At 37.2% G+C, this 23,628-nt stretch overlaps 1 protein-coding gene across 3 annotated transcripts in view; it reads right to left on the minus strand.

Moving 5' to 3' along the window:
- Positions 1 to 22,748, minus strand: part of LOC123534167 (rab GTPase-binding effector protein 1-like) — a 40,172-nt gene extending 17,424 nt beyond the window's left edge. For 2 of the 3 annotated variants that reach the window (XR_008366490.1, XM_045316272.2), the window contains exons 1-15: positions 22,098 to 22,235; positions 20,349 to 20,486; positions 17,523 to 17,705; positions 12,906 to 13,047; positions 11,582 to 11,696; positions 10,850 to 10,975; positions 8,588 to 8,695; positions 7,784 to 7,919; positions 6,548 to 6,706; positions 5,616 to 5,723; positions 5,253 to 5,284; positions 3,126 to 3,432; positions 2,362 to 2,486; positions 901 to 1,122; positions 266 to 364 (exon numbers count right to left, since the gene is read on the minus strand). Coding sequence is in view for 2 of the 3 variants with exons in the window: in XM_045316272.2 (XP_045172207.2) it covers positions 266 to 364; positions 901 to 1,122; positions 2,362 to 2,486; positions 3,126 to 3,432; positions 5,253 to 5,284; positions 5,616 to 5,723; positions 6,548 to 6,706; positions 7,784 to 7,919; positions 8,588 to 8,695; positions 10,850 to 10,975; positions 11,582 to 11,696; positions 12,906 to 13,047; positions 17,523 to 17,705; positions 20,349 to 20,486; positions 22,098 to 22,137 (2,040 nt within the window). In the remaining variant the exon portion in view is untranslated. Of the gene's footprint in view, positions 1 to 265; positions 365 to 900; positions 1,123 to 2,361; positions 2,487 to 3,125; positions 3,433 to 5,252; positions 5,285 to 5,615; positions 5,724 to 6,547; positions 6,707 to 7,783; positions 7,920 to 8,587; positions 8,696 to 10,849; positions 10,976 to 11,581; positions 11,697 to 12,905; positions 13,048 to 17,522; positions 17,706 to 20,348; positions 20,487 to 22,097; positions 22,236 to 22,563 lie in introns of those variants that run through there. The other variant, XM_053520036.1, reaches the window with a different exon arrangement.
- Between the last annotated feature and the right edge of the window lie 880 nt (positions 22,749 to 23,628).

The raw sequence follows: 23,628 nt of genomic DNA on the forward strand, positions 1-23,628 counted from the left end.
TTCGCATAATGAACTTGTTCATCTTTCAATTTGGACAGAACCATTTACTGTTAAAAGGGGTGCTTACCAAAAAGATACTGACTGAATGTCAAACAGTGCAGACCATCAGACTGCATGGATGTGCAGGCTGATCTTGGTCTGCACTGGTCGCAAAGGCAGAATCACTTGCCGCCAGCAGGCTAAGGGTTAAAGAAGAGCACCAAAACATATACTAGATGTAATAATCTGTTCACTGTAAGGAGAGTGTGCTGACTAACAAACTTACCAAACTATCTTGTAGTTCTACTTGTGCTGCATTGTGTTGCTGCCCAAGTTCTGTGATATATTTCTCACATTCTTTCACTTTGTTCACTAAGCTACCAATCTGTAAAACACAAAAATTCAGTTTACTTTCTTTATCAAATTTTTTTGCCAACAACCAAATATGTTCTATTTTTTTAATTTCAGACAACCAGTCAAAGTTTCACAATTAAACCTGAACACCACTGACAAAAATGCAATCTCTTCATTGATCAATTTCTATACTGAGCTCAGACACACCTAGTGAGATGCTGGGTCTGTATTTGTCAATATTTTACAGTCTGAAATTTAGACTTAAACGTAAGAACAACAAAAATTCAAATTTATCATATCTTTTATAGCAAATTTACATAAATGATATAAGATGAGCTATATGAAGCTTGAGAATACACATTTATGCAAAGTTTCATGATCTGTGCTATTTTAATGTTATAGCAGAATTTAAATGCTGTTAAAGTTTTACACTTAAAATATTAATAAAAATGTACACTGGAGTTGTAACTCATTCCCATAACCCATATTATAACCTTATACTTGAGTTTAATCTTTGTGCCACAATCTTACATATGACATGCTGACCAAAAAAAAAAAAAATCTGACCTCTTCATCAGTACTTGAAGCTGCATCTTTCAATTTTTCTTCCAGTTCTGTAATGTAATTTTTCTGACTATTTATAGTTTGTTTTTCTGCATTTGACTCACGTTCCTGTGAGCGGAGTTTAGCTTTTTCTTCTTTCAGTTCATCCTGTACACTCTGTAGTTGAGCTTCATAATTATTGCACATGTCACATGGCCTGCCAAGCTTTTCACGAGCTGCTCTCAACTAAAAATAAATCATAAATTACACTGTAAGTCAATTGACAAAGAATATTTTATGAAATCATTATTTGTGGGGAACAAATGTTTGTGAATTTCATGGTTCCACAAAATTAAATCTAAACAAACAAGTAGAATTCCTATTCATTTTATGACTCATTAAAACCCACAAATTCATATCCCTACACAATAGCCATTTTATGTCAAATCTATGAAATTTTGTGCCTAAAAGCAGTAAATGATTTCAGAGTGAATCTTTTTCCACTAAAAACAGGTTGCTAATCATTGCTATCATTATCACACAGTTTAGATCTCATCAAGGTCCTCCTTCTTCAGTTTCATCCTATAATTCATGATTGAGCCGCATCATGAGAAACCCAACATAATGCAATTGCGACCAGCATGGATTCAGACAGCCTGCGCATCCGCACAGTATGGTCATGATCCATACTGTTCGCTTTCAACCCTATTGCAATTAGAGAAACCATTAGCGAACTGCATGGATCCTGACCAGACTGGTCTGGATCCATGCTGGTTGCAAATGCACTATGTTGGTTTTCTCACGATGCGGCTCATATATCAAAACCAATGTTAATCAGAATTAACTATGGAATATTTATTACACAAGTCAAATAAAAAATCTTGCTGTAACAGAACACATAAGAACAAGGGATGTCATTAGTTAGTAACAAATGCCCTTCAATGGACAACCCCTGCCTGTGGGTTAGGGATAACAGTCCATGGCTCTGACCATGACCTTGGATGCATAGACCTAACTTTTGCATATGACAAGACTTGTCATCATGCTCAACATCTATGTAAAGTTTCGTTGGAATCACAAGAATCATTTACAAGTAAAAGCTTACACCAGATGTGTTTTGGATGGACAGAAGAACAAACAGTCAATATGACTAGCTTTATGCTTCCATAAAACAGTAGAGCCCGCCCGCTTAGCTCAATAGGGAGGGTATTGGTCTACAGATCGTGGCAATGAGTTCAATTCCCGGGCGGGGCATATGTTCTCCTTGACGATTTGATAAAAGACATTCTGACTGAAATCATTCGTCCTCCACCTCTGATTCATGTGGGGAAGTTGGCAGTTACTTGCAGAGAACAGGTTTGTACTGGTACAGAATCCAGGAACTCTGGATAGGTTAACTGCCTGCCGTTACATGACTGAAGTACTGTTGAAAAACGGAGCTAAACCAAAATCAAACAAACAATAAAAGAGTAAATCAGGAGTTACCTCTTCCTGCATCAGCTTCCATTCTTTATCACTAACCAGACGCTTTCCCTGCAGTGATATAGTGTCTGTTTTAGATTTGGCACTGGCCATTAAATTCTTCCTCGCCTCATTTTCTGGAGTCGGAGCTGGAGAAAAAATACATGTAACTGGACTGAGTGATTTTTTTCTTGGCTGAAATATAACAGTTTAACTGCTAATATTTGCTCATAAACACTGTGGACAAAAGTGTTTTTCCCCAAATTTGAGAAACAAAGTCCCAAGTACTGTACGCAAAAAAAAGTCAAATAATACATATTTCTCTGCAAAACACAGAAAAATTTATAATAAAGATCATCAAGTTATTGTAAAAAAAAAAAGTGAATCAATAGTCATTAAAATATAATGAAAAACTGTTTTCCCCAATTTTAACCAAAATGCCCTAAAGCTGTAGTTGTATAACTTTCTAGCATAAAATAAAAAGCCTTCCACAAGTTTAAGTACTACCCACAACAGTTAAACACTTAAGAACATTACATAGTTCTTTAGATAAAAAATAACCAAGAAAACACACTCATTGAAGCCTTCATCAGAAATAAATAATGCACATTAAAAACAATGTCATGTTTGTAATTAAGGACGCCAACTTCAACATGACAAAAAAACCACATAATTTGTTATGTCATGGCATCATTGTACATATTGATAGGAATCACACAGATACAGCAGGTATTTATAACAGTAACATATTTTTACTTGTACTTTTTTCAGAAAATAAATATACAGACCTGTTATAGCCTTGACCTGTGCCTCAGTCAGTGACGGTAAATTTATCACTTTTTCAGGACTTATCCGTATAGTTAAATTATCCATCTCATTTAATGACCGAGTCTCATGGACTCCACTATCAAGAAATTCCTGTTCCGACAAAGAGTTTAACTCGGAATTGGATAGAGATTTCTTCAGCGAGGGTTCAGCCAGACTGTCGTCAAAGTTCAATGAATCTATAGAGCCAACGGAGTTTATGGAAGTATTGGATGCACTTTTATCACTGAATAATCTCTCTGAAAGTCTAGCTTCCTTTTTCTTAAATTTCTGCAAAGAAAAAAACAACACAGATCCATATATCTTACCTGTTGTGTCAGTTTTAACTTAAAAGCTATTAAGTCATACTGAATGAATTTAGGTCATTATGGTGACTTTCCAGTTTTAACTGTGGAAGAATAATGGAAAAACAATTTTCAGTTTTTAATTGAAACAAGTAATTCTTAACAAAACATAATACACAAACTTATATTAAAACAAGAGCACCGCCTTGCGGGTGCTGACGCTCATCTGATTTTTTTTGTGTAATAGAAATATTGTCCTACCCACGATTTTCTAAGTCTAAAAAGGGCCATCATTCTTGCAAAAAGCAGGATAGAATTATGTTTCTTGATGTACAGTGTCCACTTATGATGGTGAAAAACTGTTGCAAGTTTTAAAGCAATAGCTTTGATAGTTTATGAGAAAAGTCGACTTAAACATAATACTCAACCAAGAAAATGATTTTCTAAGTCCAAAAGGGGCAATAATTATTGCAAAAAGCAGGATGGAGTTATGTTGCTTGCTATACAGGGTCAGCTTATGATGGTGAACAAGTGTTGCAAGTTTCAAAGCAATAGCTTTGATAGTTTAAGAGAAAAAGTTGACCTAAACATAAAACTTAACCAAGAAATCTGATATTTTCTAAGTCCAAAAGGGCCATAAATCTTGCAAAAAGCAGGATGGAGTTATGTTTCTTGCTGTACAGGGTCAGCTTATGATGGTGAACAAGTGTTGCAAGTTTTAAAGCAACAGCTTTGATAGTTTAGGATAAAAGCTGACCTAAACATAAAACTTAACCAAGAAAACTGATTTTCTAAGTCCAAAAGGGGCAATATTCTTGCAAAAAGCAAGATGGAGTTATGGTTCTTGATGTACAGGGTCTGCTTATGATGGTGAACAAGTATTCCAAGTTTCAAAGCAATAGCTTTGATAGTTTAGGAGAAAAGTTGACCTAAACATAAAACTTAACCAAGAAATCTGATATTTTCTAAGTACAAAAGGGGCCATAAATCTTGCAAAAAGCAAGATGGAGTTATGTTTCTTGCTATACAGGGTCAGCTTATGATGGTGAACAAGTATTCCAAGTTTCAAAGCAATAGCTTTGATAGTTTAGGAGAAAAGCTGACCTAAACATAAAACTTAACCAGGCAACGCCGACGCCGACGCCGACGCCGACAACCGCTCAAGTGATGACAATAACTCATCATTTTTTTTCAAAAAATCAGATGAGCTAATAATCTCTGAAATTAGATGCTAAAAGAAGTTTTACTTCAGCTCCGGGTCATTCTTTATCAGTATTACCCCTTACCCTGCTAAATTTCTAAAATGGACTGGTCCCTCATTCAATTTGGGCAGTACCATTTATTATTTGAAGAGATGTTAACTAAAAATTTACTGACTGAACAGCGAACAGTGTAGCAGGCTGATCTTGGTCTGCTCTGGTCATAAAGGCAGAATCACTTGCTACCAGCAGACTAAAGGTTAATCAGTTTTAGAAAACAGACTTCTTCCTGATGGGATCAAAGGACCTCAAATATACTATTTTCAGACAACTATTAGCTACAACACACCACTTGTACAAATATACTTCTTTCTGTACAAAATTCTTCTGTTCTTTTTACTGAATTAACTATGCAACCTTTGAAATAATGGTGGTGCTGGTAAACTTTACACACTTTCAGCTTAACTTTTATCTTTGTAATTAAATAACTTCCTCACTTTTGTGATTCTGCAATGAAGAAAGACCAGATCAGCTGACAAAGTTGTACCAGAATGAAGATCAAGGTCACTTACTTATTCTAAACATATAAATAGTAACAAGTACTCACTTTTGTATTTTCTTCAACTTGTTTTACAGCTTCTGTAAATAAAAGATCCATTTTTAAAAAAAAATTCAAATACCATTTCCTTACACAATAACAGCAATGGCACTTTTCTTTTTATATGTATTTACATATTTTTACCCATTTTTCTAAGAAATGGTGGAATGTTTCTAGCACAGCCAGGAAGACTGGAATCTGGCTATATCTATCGATCTTTGGCAAGCCAGCTGGCTTAAGCTCCAACATTAGAAAAATCTACATCCCAAGTGATTCAAAGTGAGATTTCAAACCCACAGCGATAAAGGGGCAAAGTATTCAAAGTCAACAACCACAAACACCCTGCCATGGAGGCCCCGATGAATGACATACCTATACTTTTGAGCAGTTCTTGTTCCTTTTCCTGCTTCAGTCTCAATTCCTCTAAATCCTTCACTTTCTTCTGCTGGGCTTCTCTCTCCAGATCTTTTTTCTGTTGTTCTGTGAAATAAATTATTTAATTTGTAACACTGAGATTGCAAACCAGTCTCAAAACTTTACCATCTGATTGGTTGTCTCTAGGCACAATACAGAAACTGACCAATGGCCAGGCAGCATTTTCAGACTGGTCTGCAAACTTAAGTTTTATAAACTTGGAATATGAAAATACAGTCTACTGCTATTAGTTTTCAGTAATTCAAGGCAGCGTTATCTATAGATTAATTGTTGACTGCTCCTTGCCATTAACTGATAATGATTAAGAAATACAACAAGGGATGTAAGCCAGACAGAAATTATACACACAGATATCTAACTGTATCATAAAGTACTAAGGGTCAGTAAAAATGCAACATTTTAAAAGAATGTGTATCTAGTTCTATAGATTTAGATTTTCTCAACAGAACACTTTGTGCATGAAAAGCGGTTAAATTTCCACAATCATAAACCCTAGCCATCCAAGGAGCAGATTCTATGTGCTGTCAATCTAATGCTGCAAGAACAATCTCTAGTGTCAAGTGAAGACAAATTAGGTCAAGAATCTCAATTTTCATAAATAACTTGAAATTTGTCTGCTGAACGCAAGTGCCCACATTGTCCATACAGAACTTATTTCTTACAAATTATGAAATGGCTTTATTTGAGAATGAAAGCCCATTTAAAACCTTGTATGGGATCATCTACAGATAATGTGTGGACTTCTTCTGCCAACAAAAAAGTGACAATTAAGCATGCAATAATTTTTAAGATTTACAAATGAATCAACAAGGACCAAACTGTACATCCTCTTATTCTGAGTGGAACAAAGATGGTAAAACTGCACATACCCGCTAATAATCTCTGTTGTTCAGCAGACAGCAAACTTTCCATCCTTCTCATATCCATCATCATAAGTCTTTGAGATTCTAGAAACTGATCATTGGCCATGGTCCATGTTTCCTTCAACTGATTGTGTGCTCTTTTTTCATCATCTAGAATACTACACACTGAAATAATAACATCTTGAGCTATCACTGAAGGTGATTATTATAACAATTGGAGCTATCACTGAAGGTGATTATTAGCCCAAGATGCCACTTTCATACAGAGGAGGTAAGTACCCTGCACAATGTCTTGATCAAATAAACTACTGATACTACTTTATGAAAAGTTGAAGAGAAGATATGGAGCAGAAAAGAAATTAGCTTAATTTAACTTTCAACCTCCAAGTGTGACCTTGACTCTGATCCAAGTGATCTGGGATGTGTGATCTGCATGTCACCATGATTAGGTAAACCATTCTTCTGGAGGTTTAGAAGGTATGAAGTGTATACAAAAGTTATTTAATATTTGACTTTGATCTTGTAACCGATGTCACGTGACTGTATTTCTTTGTATTATGGTGGTAACATTAATTTTCTTTGCAGATATTTGAAAACCAACAAAACAATTCTGAGATATGCCTCTGGTATGGAATAGTACATGGATAATTATGCATTAATCCAATACAGTCCCTGAATTCTTTGTATATGGAAGTATAATGCAAACTACTTGAAAAATATGGGCATTTAGACAGTTTTCCAGGTTATTTGGCATATATGAAACGAAACTGCTGTTCCTTATACATAATAACTGCAGATAAACATTCCATAGACTGCAGACTGATTCATTTTTCAGATATAACTTCTTCTTACAATACCTATAACATCCAAATGTCAGACTACAGCACTCTATCAATCTTTAACATTTAGCCTGCTGGGGGCAAATGATTCTGCCTTTGCAACCAGTGCAGACCCAGATCAGCCTGTACATCCGTGCAGTCTGATCATGGTCTGCACTGTTTGCTATTCAGTCAGTAAATTTTTAATGAACACCTCTTCAAATGCCAAAACTGAATGATGGACCAGTCCATTTTAGGAATTTAGCAGGGTAAAGGTTAAAGATAAAACGTAAATGTATATAGCTTGAAAGATTATCCAGCTAAACTTAATGCCTTCTTCAAAACAAAATTCTCAACATCTTGACAGCATGTCTGCTATTAGCATCACACAAGAAGACTTCTTACCTTCTTTGAGTTCTCTTACCTTCTTTGAGTTCATTCCTTGTTTTGTCACTTTCGTCTTGGAGGACATTTTTCTGAGTACTGAGAACAGCAACATACATTTCCAGGTCCACTCTAGAGGCCTTTTCTACCTTCAGGTACTTCAGCAACTGCTGAATCTGGAAAATAATAATATTGCAATGTAGCTTTACTATGTTAACCCTTACCCTGCTAAATTTCTATGATGAACTTGTCCATCTTCCAATTTGGACAGTACCATTAACTGTTAAAAGGGATGCTTCCCAAAAAGATACTGACTGAATAGCAAACATCTTGATCATGATCTGCACTGGTTGCAAAGGCAGATTCAATTGTGTCCAGCATGGTAAGGGTTAAAACATTTATTCTGTTATATTATATATTATGACAACAAAATGGATAAGAAATATGTCTGTGAAGTGATAGTCAGGAACATTAGAACATTCTAAGATCTGATTTTCAATTTTGGTCTGACTTTTATTAATGAAGGAATAGGCAGATACCCTTTCAAAATGTATTCAAGGAATTAAGCAATTATTCAGACTACGATCCGCACCACAAGAAAACCAACATAGTGCATTTGCAACCAGCATGGATCCAGACCAGACCTGGTCAGGATCCATGCTGTTCGCTTTCAAAGCCTATTGCAATTAGAGAAACCGTTAGCGGAAAGCATGGATTCTGACCAGACTACATGGATATGCAGGCTGGTCTGGATCCAAGCTGGTCGCCAATGCACTATTTTGGTTTTCTCATGGTGCTGCTCAACTATGTTTTATTAGCAGTAAATATTGCTGTCAGAATATACCTTCTCCTCAGGATCCGTGATATCATCTAGTGATGGTAGTGACATGGTTTTTGTAGGACTTGGAAGTTCACCCTCCTGTAACGAACCTGACACCAGTTTCTCCTGCAACTAAAATACGGAGATAAACATGAAGAGTATACATAAAACTAGAAAATGCTTTTGTAAAAAAGCGCATGTCTCCCCAAATGCAAAGTCCTATAGGCAAGAAGTCAATAGGGGTCAGGAGCGAAAGTCAAAGGGACAATGATGGTTGGCTGCAATAGGGATCATCTACTTGGCATGTCCAGTCATCCCGCTAAATTTCAACACTCTTGGCCTAGTGGTTCTCAAGTCACTGTTCAGGCTCCTGTGACCTTGACCTTTGATCAAGTGACCTCAAAATAAATAGGGGTTATCTACTCTGCATGTCCAATCATCCTATTAAGTTTCAACATTGTAGGTCAAGTGGTTCTCAAGTTATTTCCAAAAAATGATTTTACATGAACAGGCCACTGTGACCTTGACCTTTAATTGACTGACTCCAAAATCAATAGGGGTCATCTACTCTGCATGTTCAATCATCCTATGAAGTTTCAACATTCTGGGTCAAGTGGTTCTCAAGTTATTGATCGGAACTGGTTATCAATGTTCAGGCCCCTGTGACCTTGACCTTTAATGGAGTGACCCCAAAAACAATAGGGGTCATTTAATCTGTATGAACAATCATCCTATGAAGTTTCAACATTCTGGGTCGAGAGGTTCTCAAGTTATTGATTGGAAATGGTTTTCCATGTTCAGGCCCCTGTGGCCTTGACCTTTAACAGAGTGACCCCAAAATCGTTAGGGGTCATCTACTCTGCATGACCAATCATCCTATGAAGTTTCATCATTCTGGGTCAAGTGGTTCTCAAGTTACTGACCGGAAATGGTTTTCCATGTTCAGGCCCCTGTGGCCTTGACCTTTCACAGAGTGACCCCAAAATCGTTAGGGGTCATCTACTCTGCATGACCAATCATCCTATTAAATTTCAACATTCTGGGTCAAGTGGTTCTCAAGTTACTGACCGGAAATGGTTTTCAATGTTCATGCCCCTGTGACCTTGACCTTTAATGGAGTGACCCCAAAATCAATAGGGGTCATCTACTTTGCATGTACAATCATCCTATGAAATTTCAACATTTTGGGTGAAGTGGTTCTCCAGTTATTGATCGGAAATGGTTTTCCATATTCAGGCCCCTGTGACCTTGACCTTTGATGGAGTGACCCCAAAAGCATTAGGGGTCATCTACTCTTCATGATCAATCATCCTATGAAGTTTCAACATTCTGGGTCAAGTGGTTCTCTAGTTATTGATCGGAAATGGTTTTCAATGTTCAGGCCCCTGTGACCTTGACCTTTGACGGAGTGACCCCAAAATCAATAGGGGTCATCTACTCTTCATGAACAATCATCCTATGAAGTTTCAACATTCTGGGTCAAGTGGTTCTCTAGTTATTGATCGGAAATGGTTTTCAATGTTCAGGCCCCTGTGACCTTGACCTTTGACAGAGTGACCCCAAAAACAATAGGGGTCGTCTACTCCAGCAGCCCTACAACCCTATAAAGTTTGAAGGTTCTAGGTCAAATGGTTCTCCAGTTATTGCTCGGAAATGAAGTATGACGTACGGACGGGCGGGCGGACGGACAGACGGACAGGGCAAAAACAATATGTCTCCTGGGGGAGACATAATTATTCAATTAGTGTATTATACTTGAATCAAATTTTTAAACATTATCAAAAAGAGTACAAATGTCCCACACTTGTTTAAACCTTTACAAATAAATATTTATATATCATATCAGATTTATATAGCAAAATTTTCATAATAAACATGTTCAAAGGCACTTTACCTAGTGCAAAGGCAGCTGCTCAGGACACCAAGCTCATCCTCTACTAGTACAGACATAGAGCGATCTGACGAGAGGGACAGAGTGAGAGAAAGCCCCCAGAACAAAGAGAGAAATTCTTTAGTTACTAGTCTGTCAAACTAACTTAGCCTAGTTCTTTTCCAACAGACAGTCTGGCTCTTTAACGTGCTAAGTGTATAGCACCAATACATGCAAGACCGTCATTCCTGGGAATAACCAGTAGTGGCCTCTCAGTTAGGTTGGAGACACTCAAGAGCATCTAAAAAATTTCCAGCGTCTGGACCTGGATTCAAAACCAAGGCCTCTGGATTCACAGTCATGTATGTTACCAACGGGCCACCTTATCGCAAAATATATATTAAAAAAAGTTTCACCTGCAGTTTCTGTTTTTCTAAGGACCTCACATTGCTTTCTTGTTTTTTCAGTTTTTGTTTCAAGCTTTCAATTTCTTTCTCAAGTGGCATAACCACAGATTTCAGAATTTCTGCATCTTGCTGTGCCTGTGTAATAAACATTATAAGTTACAGATATATACTGACAAAGGAAAACTGACAAAAAGAACAAAATTAAAAGATACCTATTGTTCTACTACCATAATTCTTATCCATTATAGGTGCAACAGTTGTTTGTAATGTGCAGACAGATGAACACTGTCCTTATAAGCTACTGCTAATCAATTAACCTTTAGTAGATGTGCAGGCTGATTTTGGTCTGCACTGGTCGCAAAGGTAGAATCACTTGCGGACAGCAGGCTAAAGGTTAATGGCTGACTCAAATACCATACTCACTAGCCTGAGAAATATGAATTCAATTTTCTATACCTGGGCTATGTTCAATACAGTAAGTCATCAAACTGCACAAATTAAGACTTACTGTAAAATCCGAAATATTCCCAAAGGATTAATTTTCAATAATTTAGCATAATCATATGATTTATTAACTGAAAATTAGTTTGTATGAAAACTACAATTTAAATTACTTTTAAATAACCACAATTTAGACCTAGTATACAAAGACTGTTTCTAGTATTTGTGAAAAATTTGGCGACACGAAATATCTGATATTACAGAATATCTAGAAAATATTATCATGAATACTGAACTGACCTTCCTCATATCTTCTTCAAGGTTTTCCGCCTCAGTATTTGCATCCGTGCTTGCTGGGTTCAATGATGCTGTCCCTCGAGACACAATGTCGGCAACAGAAGACAGGAACCCTTTTCTGAAAATCAAAGATAACCTAATGAATATACTTCTTTAAATACCCATGCATTTAACTATGTACTTGTGCGCGAAACTGACACAATATGCCAAACTGTCATAATATATGCCTGTCATAAAAAATCTCTTTTGATTTATCATGAAATATTTCAACTTATTGAGCAGCCAAGTTGTCAATTTTTCCAACTTCGACTAATTCAAGGGGCATAACTACAGAGTGATAATGACAATGATATCTGGCTTAATATAGAACCTGACCAAGATAATATGCTCACAAACATTTTGACTAAGTTTGATGAATAGTTTACAAGAACTACTTAACTTACTAAGTGGACAATTTCGCAATATTACGTAATTAAAGGGCAATAACTCAAGAATGACTGGGCTATCCAGCCGGTAAGTGGTTGTCAAACTTGTCTGAGAGAGCAAAATAAAGGCAGCATGCAAGGCAGATTTATAATTCTGGTCTGACTAACTCCCTTTAAGAAGCTGTAGAATGTATTGTCAGAGTAAAGATGACAATTTGTCCTCCACCAAAAAAGCAGCCAAGAAGCACTAAAAACTGAAGATACAATGGGGAAATGGTAGCCCGCACCACACATTCATCCACCCCAGAAAGAGTTATGTCTTGCATATCTACACCTCAAAACGGATAATATGCATGAGATTTCATTTGAATCCCATTCAAGTTGTTGGAAGAGTTTGATCCACAAACTTGACAGGAGATGAGGATCTCAATACATGTACTCCCAACTTTTGTCAATCCAACAACAAAAACGATGATCATGTGCACATAGATCTACACTTCACAGACATTATATGCATAAAGTTTTATTGGAATACCTTTAAAAATGTAAAAGCAGTTTGCTCTTCAAACAACATGACCAACCAACTGAAAGATTTCTCCTGTATATCCCTTAATCCTTACCCTGCTAATTCTATAATAAACTTATCCATCTTTCAATCTGGACAGTACCATTAACTGTTAATACGGGTGCATATCAAAAATATACTGACTGAATGGCGAACACTGTAGATCATGATCCGTGCAGTCTGATCATGATCTACACTGGTTGCAAAGGCAGAATCAGTCGTGTCCAGCATGATAAGGGTAAAACTTTTGAGCATAATTAACTTTACCTCTGAAAATTTCACTACACTACTAAGTCAATATTAATATAGAACCAAGCTGAACAAATGAAGAAATTACCCCTTTTCAAGCTGCCTTTCTTGAGACAGACGACTTCGTATTGACTGTATTTCTTCTTCATAATTTTCATTGAGTTCTTGTAGTTTAGCCCGCTCAGATTCATACTGTGCAGCAGTAGAACTCGACGCCTCTTCAGCAGCCTCTGTTAAATACAAAGCAAGAAAGGAAATAATACATACAGTCAATATGCAAAGGTATTTACAAAATTTACTTTGGAATCATTAATATTTATGGGGTATCAATTTTCGTGGATTTCATTGTTTCAAACATCAACTTAATTAATTCCCTACAAGCAAATAAAATTCACATCCGCTTCATCTTTAAAGTTGAATTCCAAGAATTCATACCTCCAAGAAAAAGCAATTTTAGCCAAACAAAGAAATTATGTGCCCAAGAAATAAAATGAATTTACAGTAATACTAATGCATGGCTTACTGTTCATTCTAATAAACATTCATACTTGATAGAGACTATTTGTGGACTTTCATTGTTGCATCAATTAATGAACCATCAAAAATGCATACCATTCTTGTTGCATTTTACTATTCTTTAATCTGTATCATCTGCAGGGCAAAAAATCAACATCTGGAAATCACAATAATTGGTTGTCTTTAGGTAAAACCTGTAAGCTCTTACCTCTCAAAAATGTTTCCATTATCTCTATCTCCTAGCCACATGACCTGCAAAGTAAGTTACTAACCTCTCAACACTGCCCACTTTGCCTCTATCTCCTGGTCACACTATCTGCAATGTAGTATACTCACCTCTCAACATTGCACACTTTGCCTCTATCTCCTGGTCACATGACCTGCAATGTAGGTTACTTACCTCTCAACACTGCCCACTTTGCCTCTCTCTCCTGGTCACAATGCCCACAATGTAGTATACTCACCTCTCAACATTGCACACTTTGCCTCTATCTCCTGGTCACATGACCTGCAATGTAGGTTACTCACCTCTCCACACTGCCCACTTTGCCTCTCTCTCCTGGTCACAATGCCCACAATGTAGTATACTAACCTCTCAACACTGCCTATGTTACCTCTCTCTCCTGGTCACAATGCCCACAATGTAGTATACTAACCTCTCAACACTGCCCACTTTGCCTCTCTCTCCTGGTCACAATGCCCACAATGTAGTATACTAACCTCTCAACACTGCCTATGTTACCTCTCTCTCCTGGTCACAATGCCCACAATGTAGTATACTAACCTCTCAACACTGCCCACTTTGCCTCTCTCTCCTGGTCACAATGCCCACAATGTAGTATACTAACCTCTCAACACTGCCCACTTTGCCTCTCTCTCCTGGTCATAATGCCCACAATGTAGTAAACTAACCTCTCAACACTGCCCACTTTGCCTCTCTCTCCTGGTCACAATGCCCACAATGTAGTATACTAACCTCTCAACACTACCCACTTTGCCTCTCTCTCCTGGTCACAATGCCCACAATGTAGTATACTAACCTTTCAACACTGCCCACTTTGCCTCTCTCTCCTGGTCACAATGCCCACAATGTAGTATACTAACCTCTCAACACTGCCTATGTTACCTCTCTCTCCTGGTCACAATGCCCACAATGTAGTATACTAACCTCTCAACACTGCCCACTTTGCCTCTATCTCCTGGTCACAATGCCCACAATGTAGTATACTCACCTCTCAACATTGCACACTTTGCCTCTATCTCCTGGTCACATGACCTGCAATGTAGGTTACTCACCTCTCCACACTGCCCACTTTGCCTCTCTCTCCTGGTCACAATGCCCACAATGTAGTATACTAACCTCTCAACACTGCCTATGTTACCTCTCTCTCCTGGTCACAATGCCCACAATGTAGTATACTAACCTCTCAACACTGCCCACTTTGCCTCTCTCTCCTGGTCACAATGCCCACAATGTAGTATACTAACCTCTCAACACTGCCTATGTTACCTCTCTCTCCTGGTCACAATGCCCACAATGTAGTATACTAACCTCTCAACACTGCCCACTTTGCCTCTCTCTCCTGGTCACAATGCCCACAATGTAGTATACTAACCTCTCAACACTGCCCACTTTGCCTCTCTCTCCTAGTCACAATGCCCACAATGTAGTAAACTAACCTCTCAACACTGCCCACTTTGCCTCTCTCTCCTGGTCACAATGCCCACAATGTAGTATACTAACCTCTCAACACTACCCACTTTGCCTCTCTCTCCTGGTCACAATGCCCACAATGTAGTATACTAACCTTTCAACACTGCCCACTTTGCCTCTCTCTCCTGGTCACAATGCCCACAATGTAGTATACTAACCTCTCAACACTGCCTATGTTACCTCTCTCTCCTGGTCACAATGCCCACAATGTAGTATACTAACCTCTCAACACTGCCCACTTTGCCTCTATCTCCTGGTCACAATGCCCACAATGTAGTATACTAACCTCTCAACACTGCCTATGTTACCTCTCTCTCCTGGTCACAATGCCCACAATGTAGTATACTAACCTCTCAACACTGCCCACTTTGCCTCTCTCTCCTGGTCACAATGCCCACAATGTAGTATACTAACCTCTCTACACTGCCCACTTTGCCTCTATCTCCTTGTCACACTGCTTGCAATGTAGTATACTAACCTCTCAACACTGCCCACTTTGCCTCTCTCTCCTGGTCACAATGCCCACAATGTAGTATACTAACCTCTCAACACTGCCCACTTTGCCTCTATCTCCTGGTCACAATGCCCACAATGTAGTATACTAACCTCTCAACACTGCCCACTTTGTCTCTCTCTCCTGGTCACCCTGCATGCAATGTAGTATACTAACCTCTCAACACTGCCCACTTTGCCTCTATCTCCTGGTCACAATGCCCACAATGTAGTATACTAACCTCTCTACACTGCCCACTTTGCCTCTATCTCCTGGTCACCCTGCTTGCAATGTAGTATACTAACCTCTCAACACTGCCCACTTTGCCTCTCTCTCCTGGTCACAATGCCCACAATGTAGTATACTAACCTCTCAACACTGCCCACTTTGCCTCTATCTCCTGGTCACAATGCCCACAATGTAGTATACTAACCTCTCAACACTGCCCACTTTGCCTCTATCTCCTGGTCACAATGCCCACAATGTAGTATACTAACCTCTCAACACTGCCCACTTTGCCTCTCTCTCCTGGTCACAATGCCCACAATGTAGTATACTAACCTCTCTACACTGCCCACTTCGCCTCTATCTCCTTGTCACACTGCTATGCAAATGTAGAATATACTAACCTCTCAACACTGCCCACTTTGCCTCTATCTCCTGGTCAAAATGCCCACAATGTAGTATACTAACCTCTCTACACTGCCCACTTTGCCTCTATCTCCTGGTCACCCTGCTTGCAATGTAGTATACTAACCTCTCAACACTGCCCACTTTGCCTCTCTCTCCTGGTCACAATGCCCACAATGTAGTATACTAACCTCTCTACACTGCCCACTTTGCCTCTATCTCCTGGTCACAATGCCCACAATGTAGTATACTAACCTCTCAACACTGCCCACTTTGCCTCTCTCTCCTGGTCAAAATGCCCACAATGTAGTATGCTAACCTCTCTACACTGCCCACTTTGCCTCTATCTCCTTGTCACACTGCTTGCAATGTAGTATACTAACCTCTCAACACTGCCCACTTTGCCTCTATCTCCTGGTCAAAATGCCCACAATGTAGTATACTAACCTCTCAACACTGCCCACTTTGCCTCTATCTCCTGGTCACCCTGCTTGCAATGTAGTATACTAACCTCTCAACGCTGCCCACTTTGCCTCTCTCTCCTGGTCACAATGCCCACAATGTAGTATACTTACCTCTCAACACTGCCCATTTTGTCTCTTATCTCCTGATGACACTGCCTACAATGTTGGTTACTCAACTCTCAACACTGTCCACTTTGCCTCTATCTCCTAGTGACACTGCCAGCAATGTAGTATACTAACCTCTCAACACTGCCCACTTTGTCTCTATCTCCTGGTCACAATACCTGCAATATAGGTTACTAACCTCTCAACACTGCCCACTTCGCCTCTATCTCCTGTTCATACTGCCTGCAATGTACTATACTCACCTTTCAACACTGCCCACTTTGCCTCTATATCTCCAGGTCTCACTGCCTACAATGTAGGTTACTCACCTCTCACCACTGTCCACTTTGCCTCTATCTCCTGAACACACTGTCTAAAATGTAGGTTACTCACCTCTCAACACTGCCCACTTTATCTCTATCTCCTGGTCACATTGCCTACAATGTAGGTTACTCACCTCTCAATACTGCCCACTCCCACTTTGCCTCTATCTCCTGAATACATTGCCTGCAATGTAGGTTACTCACCTCTCAACACTGTCCACTTTGTCTCTACCTCCAGGTCACACTGCCTGCAATGTAGGTTATTCACCTCTCAACACTGCCCACTTTCCCTCTATCTCCAGGTCACACTGCCTGCAATGTAGGTTATTCACCTCTCAACACTGCCCACTTTGTCTCTATCTCCAGGTCACACTGCCTGCAATGTAGTTTACTCACCTCTCAATAATGCCTGCACTGTCTCTACCTCTTGGTCACATAGGCTGCAGTGTAAGTTACTCACCTTTTAATAATGCCTGCATTGTCTGTATCTCCTGGTCACACTGTCTGCGTATTTTTGCGATTTCTTCCTCCTTGTTGGCCTCAGACACTGCCACTGCTGTCTTAATATCTTCAAGTTCAGATTTTGTCTCTTGTAACTCCTGTTCCAGCTTTGTAAATCTGTCTTTATCTGCTTTTAATTCAGCTGAAAATAGAAGAAGTTTTCATGCCAACAATAAGAACTTATTTTATACTTATTTTACAACACCTACTGTTAAAAAGACATGTGACTGAAGTAAATTGCTATTTATAGAACTTCAGTTCACTTTAGACTCTGTGTCCTACAATGTCAGACAGACACAATATAGGCTGCAGAAACATGACATGCAGATGTATGCTAATACCCCACACTTTCAATATCACATGCTAGTAGCATTTTCACATGATCACTAACACCAACAGTTCTATTCTAATTAGTTTTTTCCCTTTTATTGTTAACAGAAAATTATTCACCTATGCATGAAATCTGTTTACCCAATTTATTACTGCATAAATATAACCATACTATCTGTTCAAAACATCAGCAAACTGAACAGTATGCATATAAATATGATTAATTTTATATCATGTTTTCAAGTGATTTATTGGAACATAACAATGGGTTATAACTTATATCTGAGAATTTCCCTGTTTCAAACAGTGGGAATATAATTATATAATTTCCACTGGTATGGAATAACAATTGAACAACTGAAATTATCTTATATACTTCAATACTCAATGAAACTACTACAAGAGCAGCAAGACATTTTAATTTATTTATGTCTCCACTCTATCTATTACCATATTAAAGAAATATAGAGATCTCATCATCTGATAGAACATCTTCACATAGTGATGTCATGATTTTACACTGTAGGTTGTGCAATGTGTCTGTTGCTGCTTGTTAGAATAGATTGCTTGTTTAAAATCATTTGGAAGACATGAAATAACAAAAGTTGTCTAATGACAGCATGCTCGACTATTTGAAGTTCTTCCACTTACTACCAATTTACATACAAAAACTTTCACAAAATTTTCTAAGTTGAAAATGGGGCATTATTTTGGGAAAATGTAAGCTAGAGTTACATAACTTGCCACATGAGATCATCTTAAGATGCCAAAGAAATGTGTAAAGTAAGAAAGCCTTTGCCCGAGTAGTTTTTGAGAAACCTGCTTAATGTATCTGCAGAATTTTATGCAAAATTTGTAAGCTAAAAAAAAAGGCACAATTTTGATAGAATAAAAACTAGAGCTATGTAACTTGCCTGTAACCTCATGATGCAGAAGATATGTGTGAAGTTTCAAAGCATTTGACCTTGTAGTTTTTGAGAAACCTGCTTATATGCAAAACTTTAACCTGAAATTCTAAGTTACCAAGGTCATAATTTTGACAAAATTAAAACTAGAGTTATGTTACTTGTTCCAGGAGGTCATCTCATGATGCTGCAAAGATAAGTCAAGTTTGAAAGCAATTCTGAGAAACATGCTTACATGCAAAACTTTATCCTGATATTCTAAGTTAAAAAGGGAAATAATTTTGACAAAATAAACTCTAAAGTTATCATGTATCTTGTCCTGGGTGGTCACCTCATAATGCTGAAGATATGTGTGACATATGAAAGCATTTGGCCTAGTAGTTTCTGAGAAAGCTGCTTACATGCAAAACTTTAACCTGAACTTTCATGACGTGGATGCCAACAGAAGGGTGATTACAAAGGCTTTACTAATTGAAAACTTTCGAATAGTTGAGCTAAAAAAGCAAAATTGTCCTTTTACACCAACTTGCCAACAATAGATTTTTATTACAAGTATTATCTCAAGTGACTGAGCATCACTTGGTGAAAATACTGATACCTGTAACATTAAAACTAACAAATATCCTCTATTTATACATCAATATGATGCTCTTATCAAAGAATACTTCTGTCTAGAGATAAAATGGGTATCTTAACAGATGATATACTTGGTGTATCCAGATAACATTTTACTAACTTCCCTATGCAGAATGATATTAAAGATTAATATTTATCAAGCAGCACATGTATTTGATCTTGTCTACTCAGCTTTTTTTTAAGTTGAGTATTTTTTCCTCAATAGTTATTAATTTTCCTTCCAGCATATTATTTCATTTGAACAGATGCAGAAACTGAAAGCTTCCCCCCCCCCCACCTTAAATATCACTTGTGCATTTTCTATACTTTAATCATATCAAATCAGGAAGTGATCCTTTAGAAATGTTTTCCTTTAAAAATTAAAAATGCACGATTATCTTGAAGTGCAAAACTGTTAGTGATAGCACTGAATTTAGACTAAAGTCAAATTTCTGCAAAAGGTTTATGTAATTTGCATTTTGAAATAATGAGCTGATAGCCTGATACTGGTTGAAACAGATTCTTGGGTTTTAATCAAATCTTTAAGATCTTTTGGCAAATTATATTAGGGATGTTTGATTGAGCCTCTTAAATGTGCAACTCTATCTACCCCACCCCATCTAGCAGACTTTTTATTTTTTAGTGGTACCCGTTTACAAAATTGCAATAAATGGACTCCCATGAGATCTGAAAGAACCAGAAATGATAACAAATCTGAGTTAAGTGTGGTAACACTTTTTATGACCTACACAACAAATACAGACTGCTTTTGTGATGGTCTCACTCTGTAAAAATAACATTTTCAGACGAAACAAAATCACTCTGACTCTCAAAACATCGGGTCAAATGACAACTTTCAGATTACAATACAGGCAATGACCCCAGAAGCAACGCTGAAATACTGGAAAAAATACATGTGCTGTACATTTACGAACCTTCTTTCTGCATAAACAATTCCCTGAATCTTGCTCGCTTTTGTCCAAAATCTGCCTCATTTTCTTCTTTCAGTTTTAGTAGCTCCCGTTCTCTTTCCTCAAGTTGATCAATCTTCAATTTGAGAACTGTCACGTCATCTGAAAGACAAATTTCAATAGAAATGTCATACATGTAATCTTTTCATAATGTCTTAACTTAAACACTAAAACAATCCAGGCCCAACTGACAGAACACTCATTATATTATTATTTCTGGCCTAGTAAGGATCATTATTTCATTTTATTACTTTTCAAAACAACTTAACGTGCAAAAAGCTTCCCAAAATACTACACCTGTTCATCTTCAGTCACTAACTGCAGGTCAAATGGTCAGACTTTTTTTACAAAGCACGCAAGGGGTCTGCACTTGCACATTTTGGAGTTTGGGCGGAGCGGCTGAGGGTGCAGAATAGTTCGTTACATTTACCAGATAAACTTCCTATGAGTCCTACTTCTATTTAATTGATAAACAGTTAATGGTATTTTACATATACTTTATTGAAAGGAAATGAAACATATTTCATAGAAGCAGGGATTAAATTATAATCATTAAATGACAACATACTTAATTCACTGAAGTCATTATGTCATGAGTGGCGTTGCACTGACTAAACATGCTAAATGTGTAAATTATTGTTAAAACCATTTTAAAGACGTGAAATAAAAAACATGTATTAGTCTCCAAGTTTTGAGAGACCGTCAAATGCACTAAAATTTTCATGAAAATATTTCAGTTGAATAACGTTAGTCGTTACACCTCTTTGCCTGCAAATTACATGGCCACATTATTTCTGAATGTGAAAGAGGCATATCTGAATTCTGCAAGAAAAATACATCAGTATGCAAAGTTTCATTACAGTATCTCCATTATTAGTGTCCAGAGTAAATTAATTTCGTTACAAAATGTTGAAAATCTCAGTTCCACGATCAACAATTTTTTCCCCTTTACATTTCGTGGAAGAAATTTCCAGATTTTCACCAGTTTCACGATTTTCAAATTGTCATAACTTCTTATATACTGAGATATTTTCATAATTTGAACTGTTATGGAAAGCTGAAGATCTGCTCTTTGGGCTTATTTAAACATTTTGAATGTAGGGCTGTTAGAAATATTGGTCACGGCTGCTACATGTATATGATCTTTACCTTTAACTCATTTAAAAGAATTTACATTTTTGATTATTATCCTGGTATGATCTACAAAAACACAATTATAAAAATTATCACGGATATTTATTTATGACAGATTTTTAAAGATTTTCATTATCCCTTGATTTAAAAAATATGGAATCAGATAAGAGAAAATGACGTAATGTTGGAAAAAAACAACTCCTGCTGAAAGACCACAATTATTGTATATGATCTAGGTTTCCCATCAACGGACAGTGGCTTACTTCATAAAGGTACATGCATATCACTCCATGGACCTCAAGCAGACCCCTAGAGTCTAGACGCTTCCATTCAGGAAATTTGTAAACTGAGAACTGTCGGCCACTAGGGGTTACTTAATGAAAAGGGCCTAAAAAATGTAATCTGGGTCAACATAATAATTTACCAGAGCACTTTCGTTAAGGAAATTTAATTAAGTGTAAATACAAAAATCTGGACTTTGTTCACCAATCACCACTGCCACCAGCAGTGTATTCAGAATTTTTGTATCTACACAAGTTTTATTCCTATTGTATGGAATTGCATCATATACTGATATACCTGCTGGCTCCAAAGGGCCAATATCGTCCATTTCTGCCATCTGGCAATACTTATTGAGGTAAACGCATCAAAATATTGGATTTTGTTGATTTCTGAAATTATTCCGTAGCCATCTACTTCCGTTGTTGACTCTTCAATAGTGAAGACAAAAAACATTTGTCTCGATCTTACAGGCGCTTGATTTTCAAAAGGGGGCGTGTCTGCTCTGGGCCTAGGGAGTGAGGCATAGTCCGTCAAGTCAAATGTGACTTTATATGACTATCTTGTCTGAATAATGTAAAACAACATCAAAATTAATCTTGCAGAAAATGAAATTTTCCTTGATCAAATAAAAAAAAGGCCTAAAAAAACCCCGTCAAACTGCAAACCACCATGCTTAGGCCTGTCGGTCGATACAACAGTAACTGTAGAACCTTAAATTGACCGTAGGTCCATAAATCTAAAACCTACCTAAAAGTTTACTTACTTTGAGGTCTGGGTGATGATTAGATTCCGATTATCATAAACAGAGAGAGATAGAGACAGCGCGTATGTAACAAATAATCATCCAGCATAACAACAAATTGCTAAGACATGAGTTTTTTAAAGTCTGCTAGTGAATTTTTAAGCCGTTTCTTCATGTACACTTCTGATCTGTTTAGCCAGTGCATTTACTCTAATGCTGTACAAATAACTGGTTATCAGCAATGATGTATATGTATATAGAGATAATACGACGGCCGTCAGTGTCACTGATACATACTGATACTGTTTATTTAACTTTAATTACGTTTTGTGCATACATATAAAGTACCTTAAATAAGTGCATTTTAATACTGAGTTTATTAAACGTGTTCAATAAAGATATTAAATGCGAGTCTCTGTCGAGCAACTTGTCTTTTCTATTCAACGAGTTTAAATGGCAAGGAATGCCTGACAAAAAGTTAATTTTATATGACAGACCTTCATAAAGCTGAAAGAATTTTTTAAAATCGGGCCATTATTGAAAAACATATGGCAGTTTGAAATTTAAGAAAATGGCTGATCATTTATTACATCATTTACAAACTGCTGAATTCCTTATTTAGCAAAAAACCTTTTAAATAGATAAATTTCATATGTTTCTTGAGTGTAGTTCTTTCATTATAGCTGGAAAAAGTAGAGAAATTATTTTACAGAAAAAAGTAAAAACAGTTCAAATATGTATCTAGAAATTTAATAAATCAGCCATTTTGCTTTTTATTGCCATAAAAACAAAATTTCCGCTATTTCAATCAAGTATTTAAATGCTTATAACTTTCTCACTTTCAGGCCTTTTTTAAAAATTCTTTCATTTCTTTAAATGATTTAAGAAATCCTAGCAGACAGAAGTAACATAACAGCATTGTCTTTCCCTTTAATAACTTCAGTACGGAAAAAAACAACACCACAAATGCCTTTTTATCGCATGTTAGCCTTCTTTGCAGAAACATTGAAATTTATTTAAGAAATATTTTCTGTCAACAGTGATTTTGACGTTGAATTAATCATTGTTTGGACTTTAGATGTGAAG

This window comes from Mercenaria mercenaria, chromosome 12 (assembly GCF_021730395.1).
Source record: "Mercenaria mercenaria strain notata chromosome 12, MADL_Memer_1, whole genome shotgun sequence".
Classification (NCBI taxonomy): Eukaryota; Metazoa; Mollusca; class Bivalvia; order Venerida; family Veneridae; genus Mercenaria; species Mercenaria mercenaria.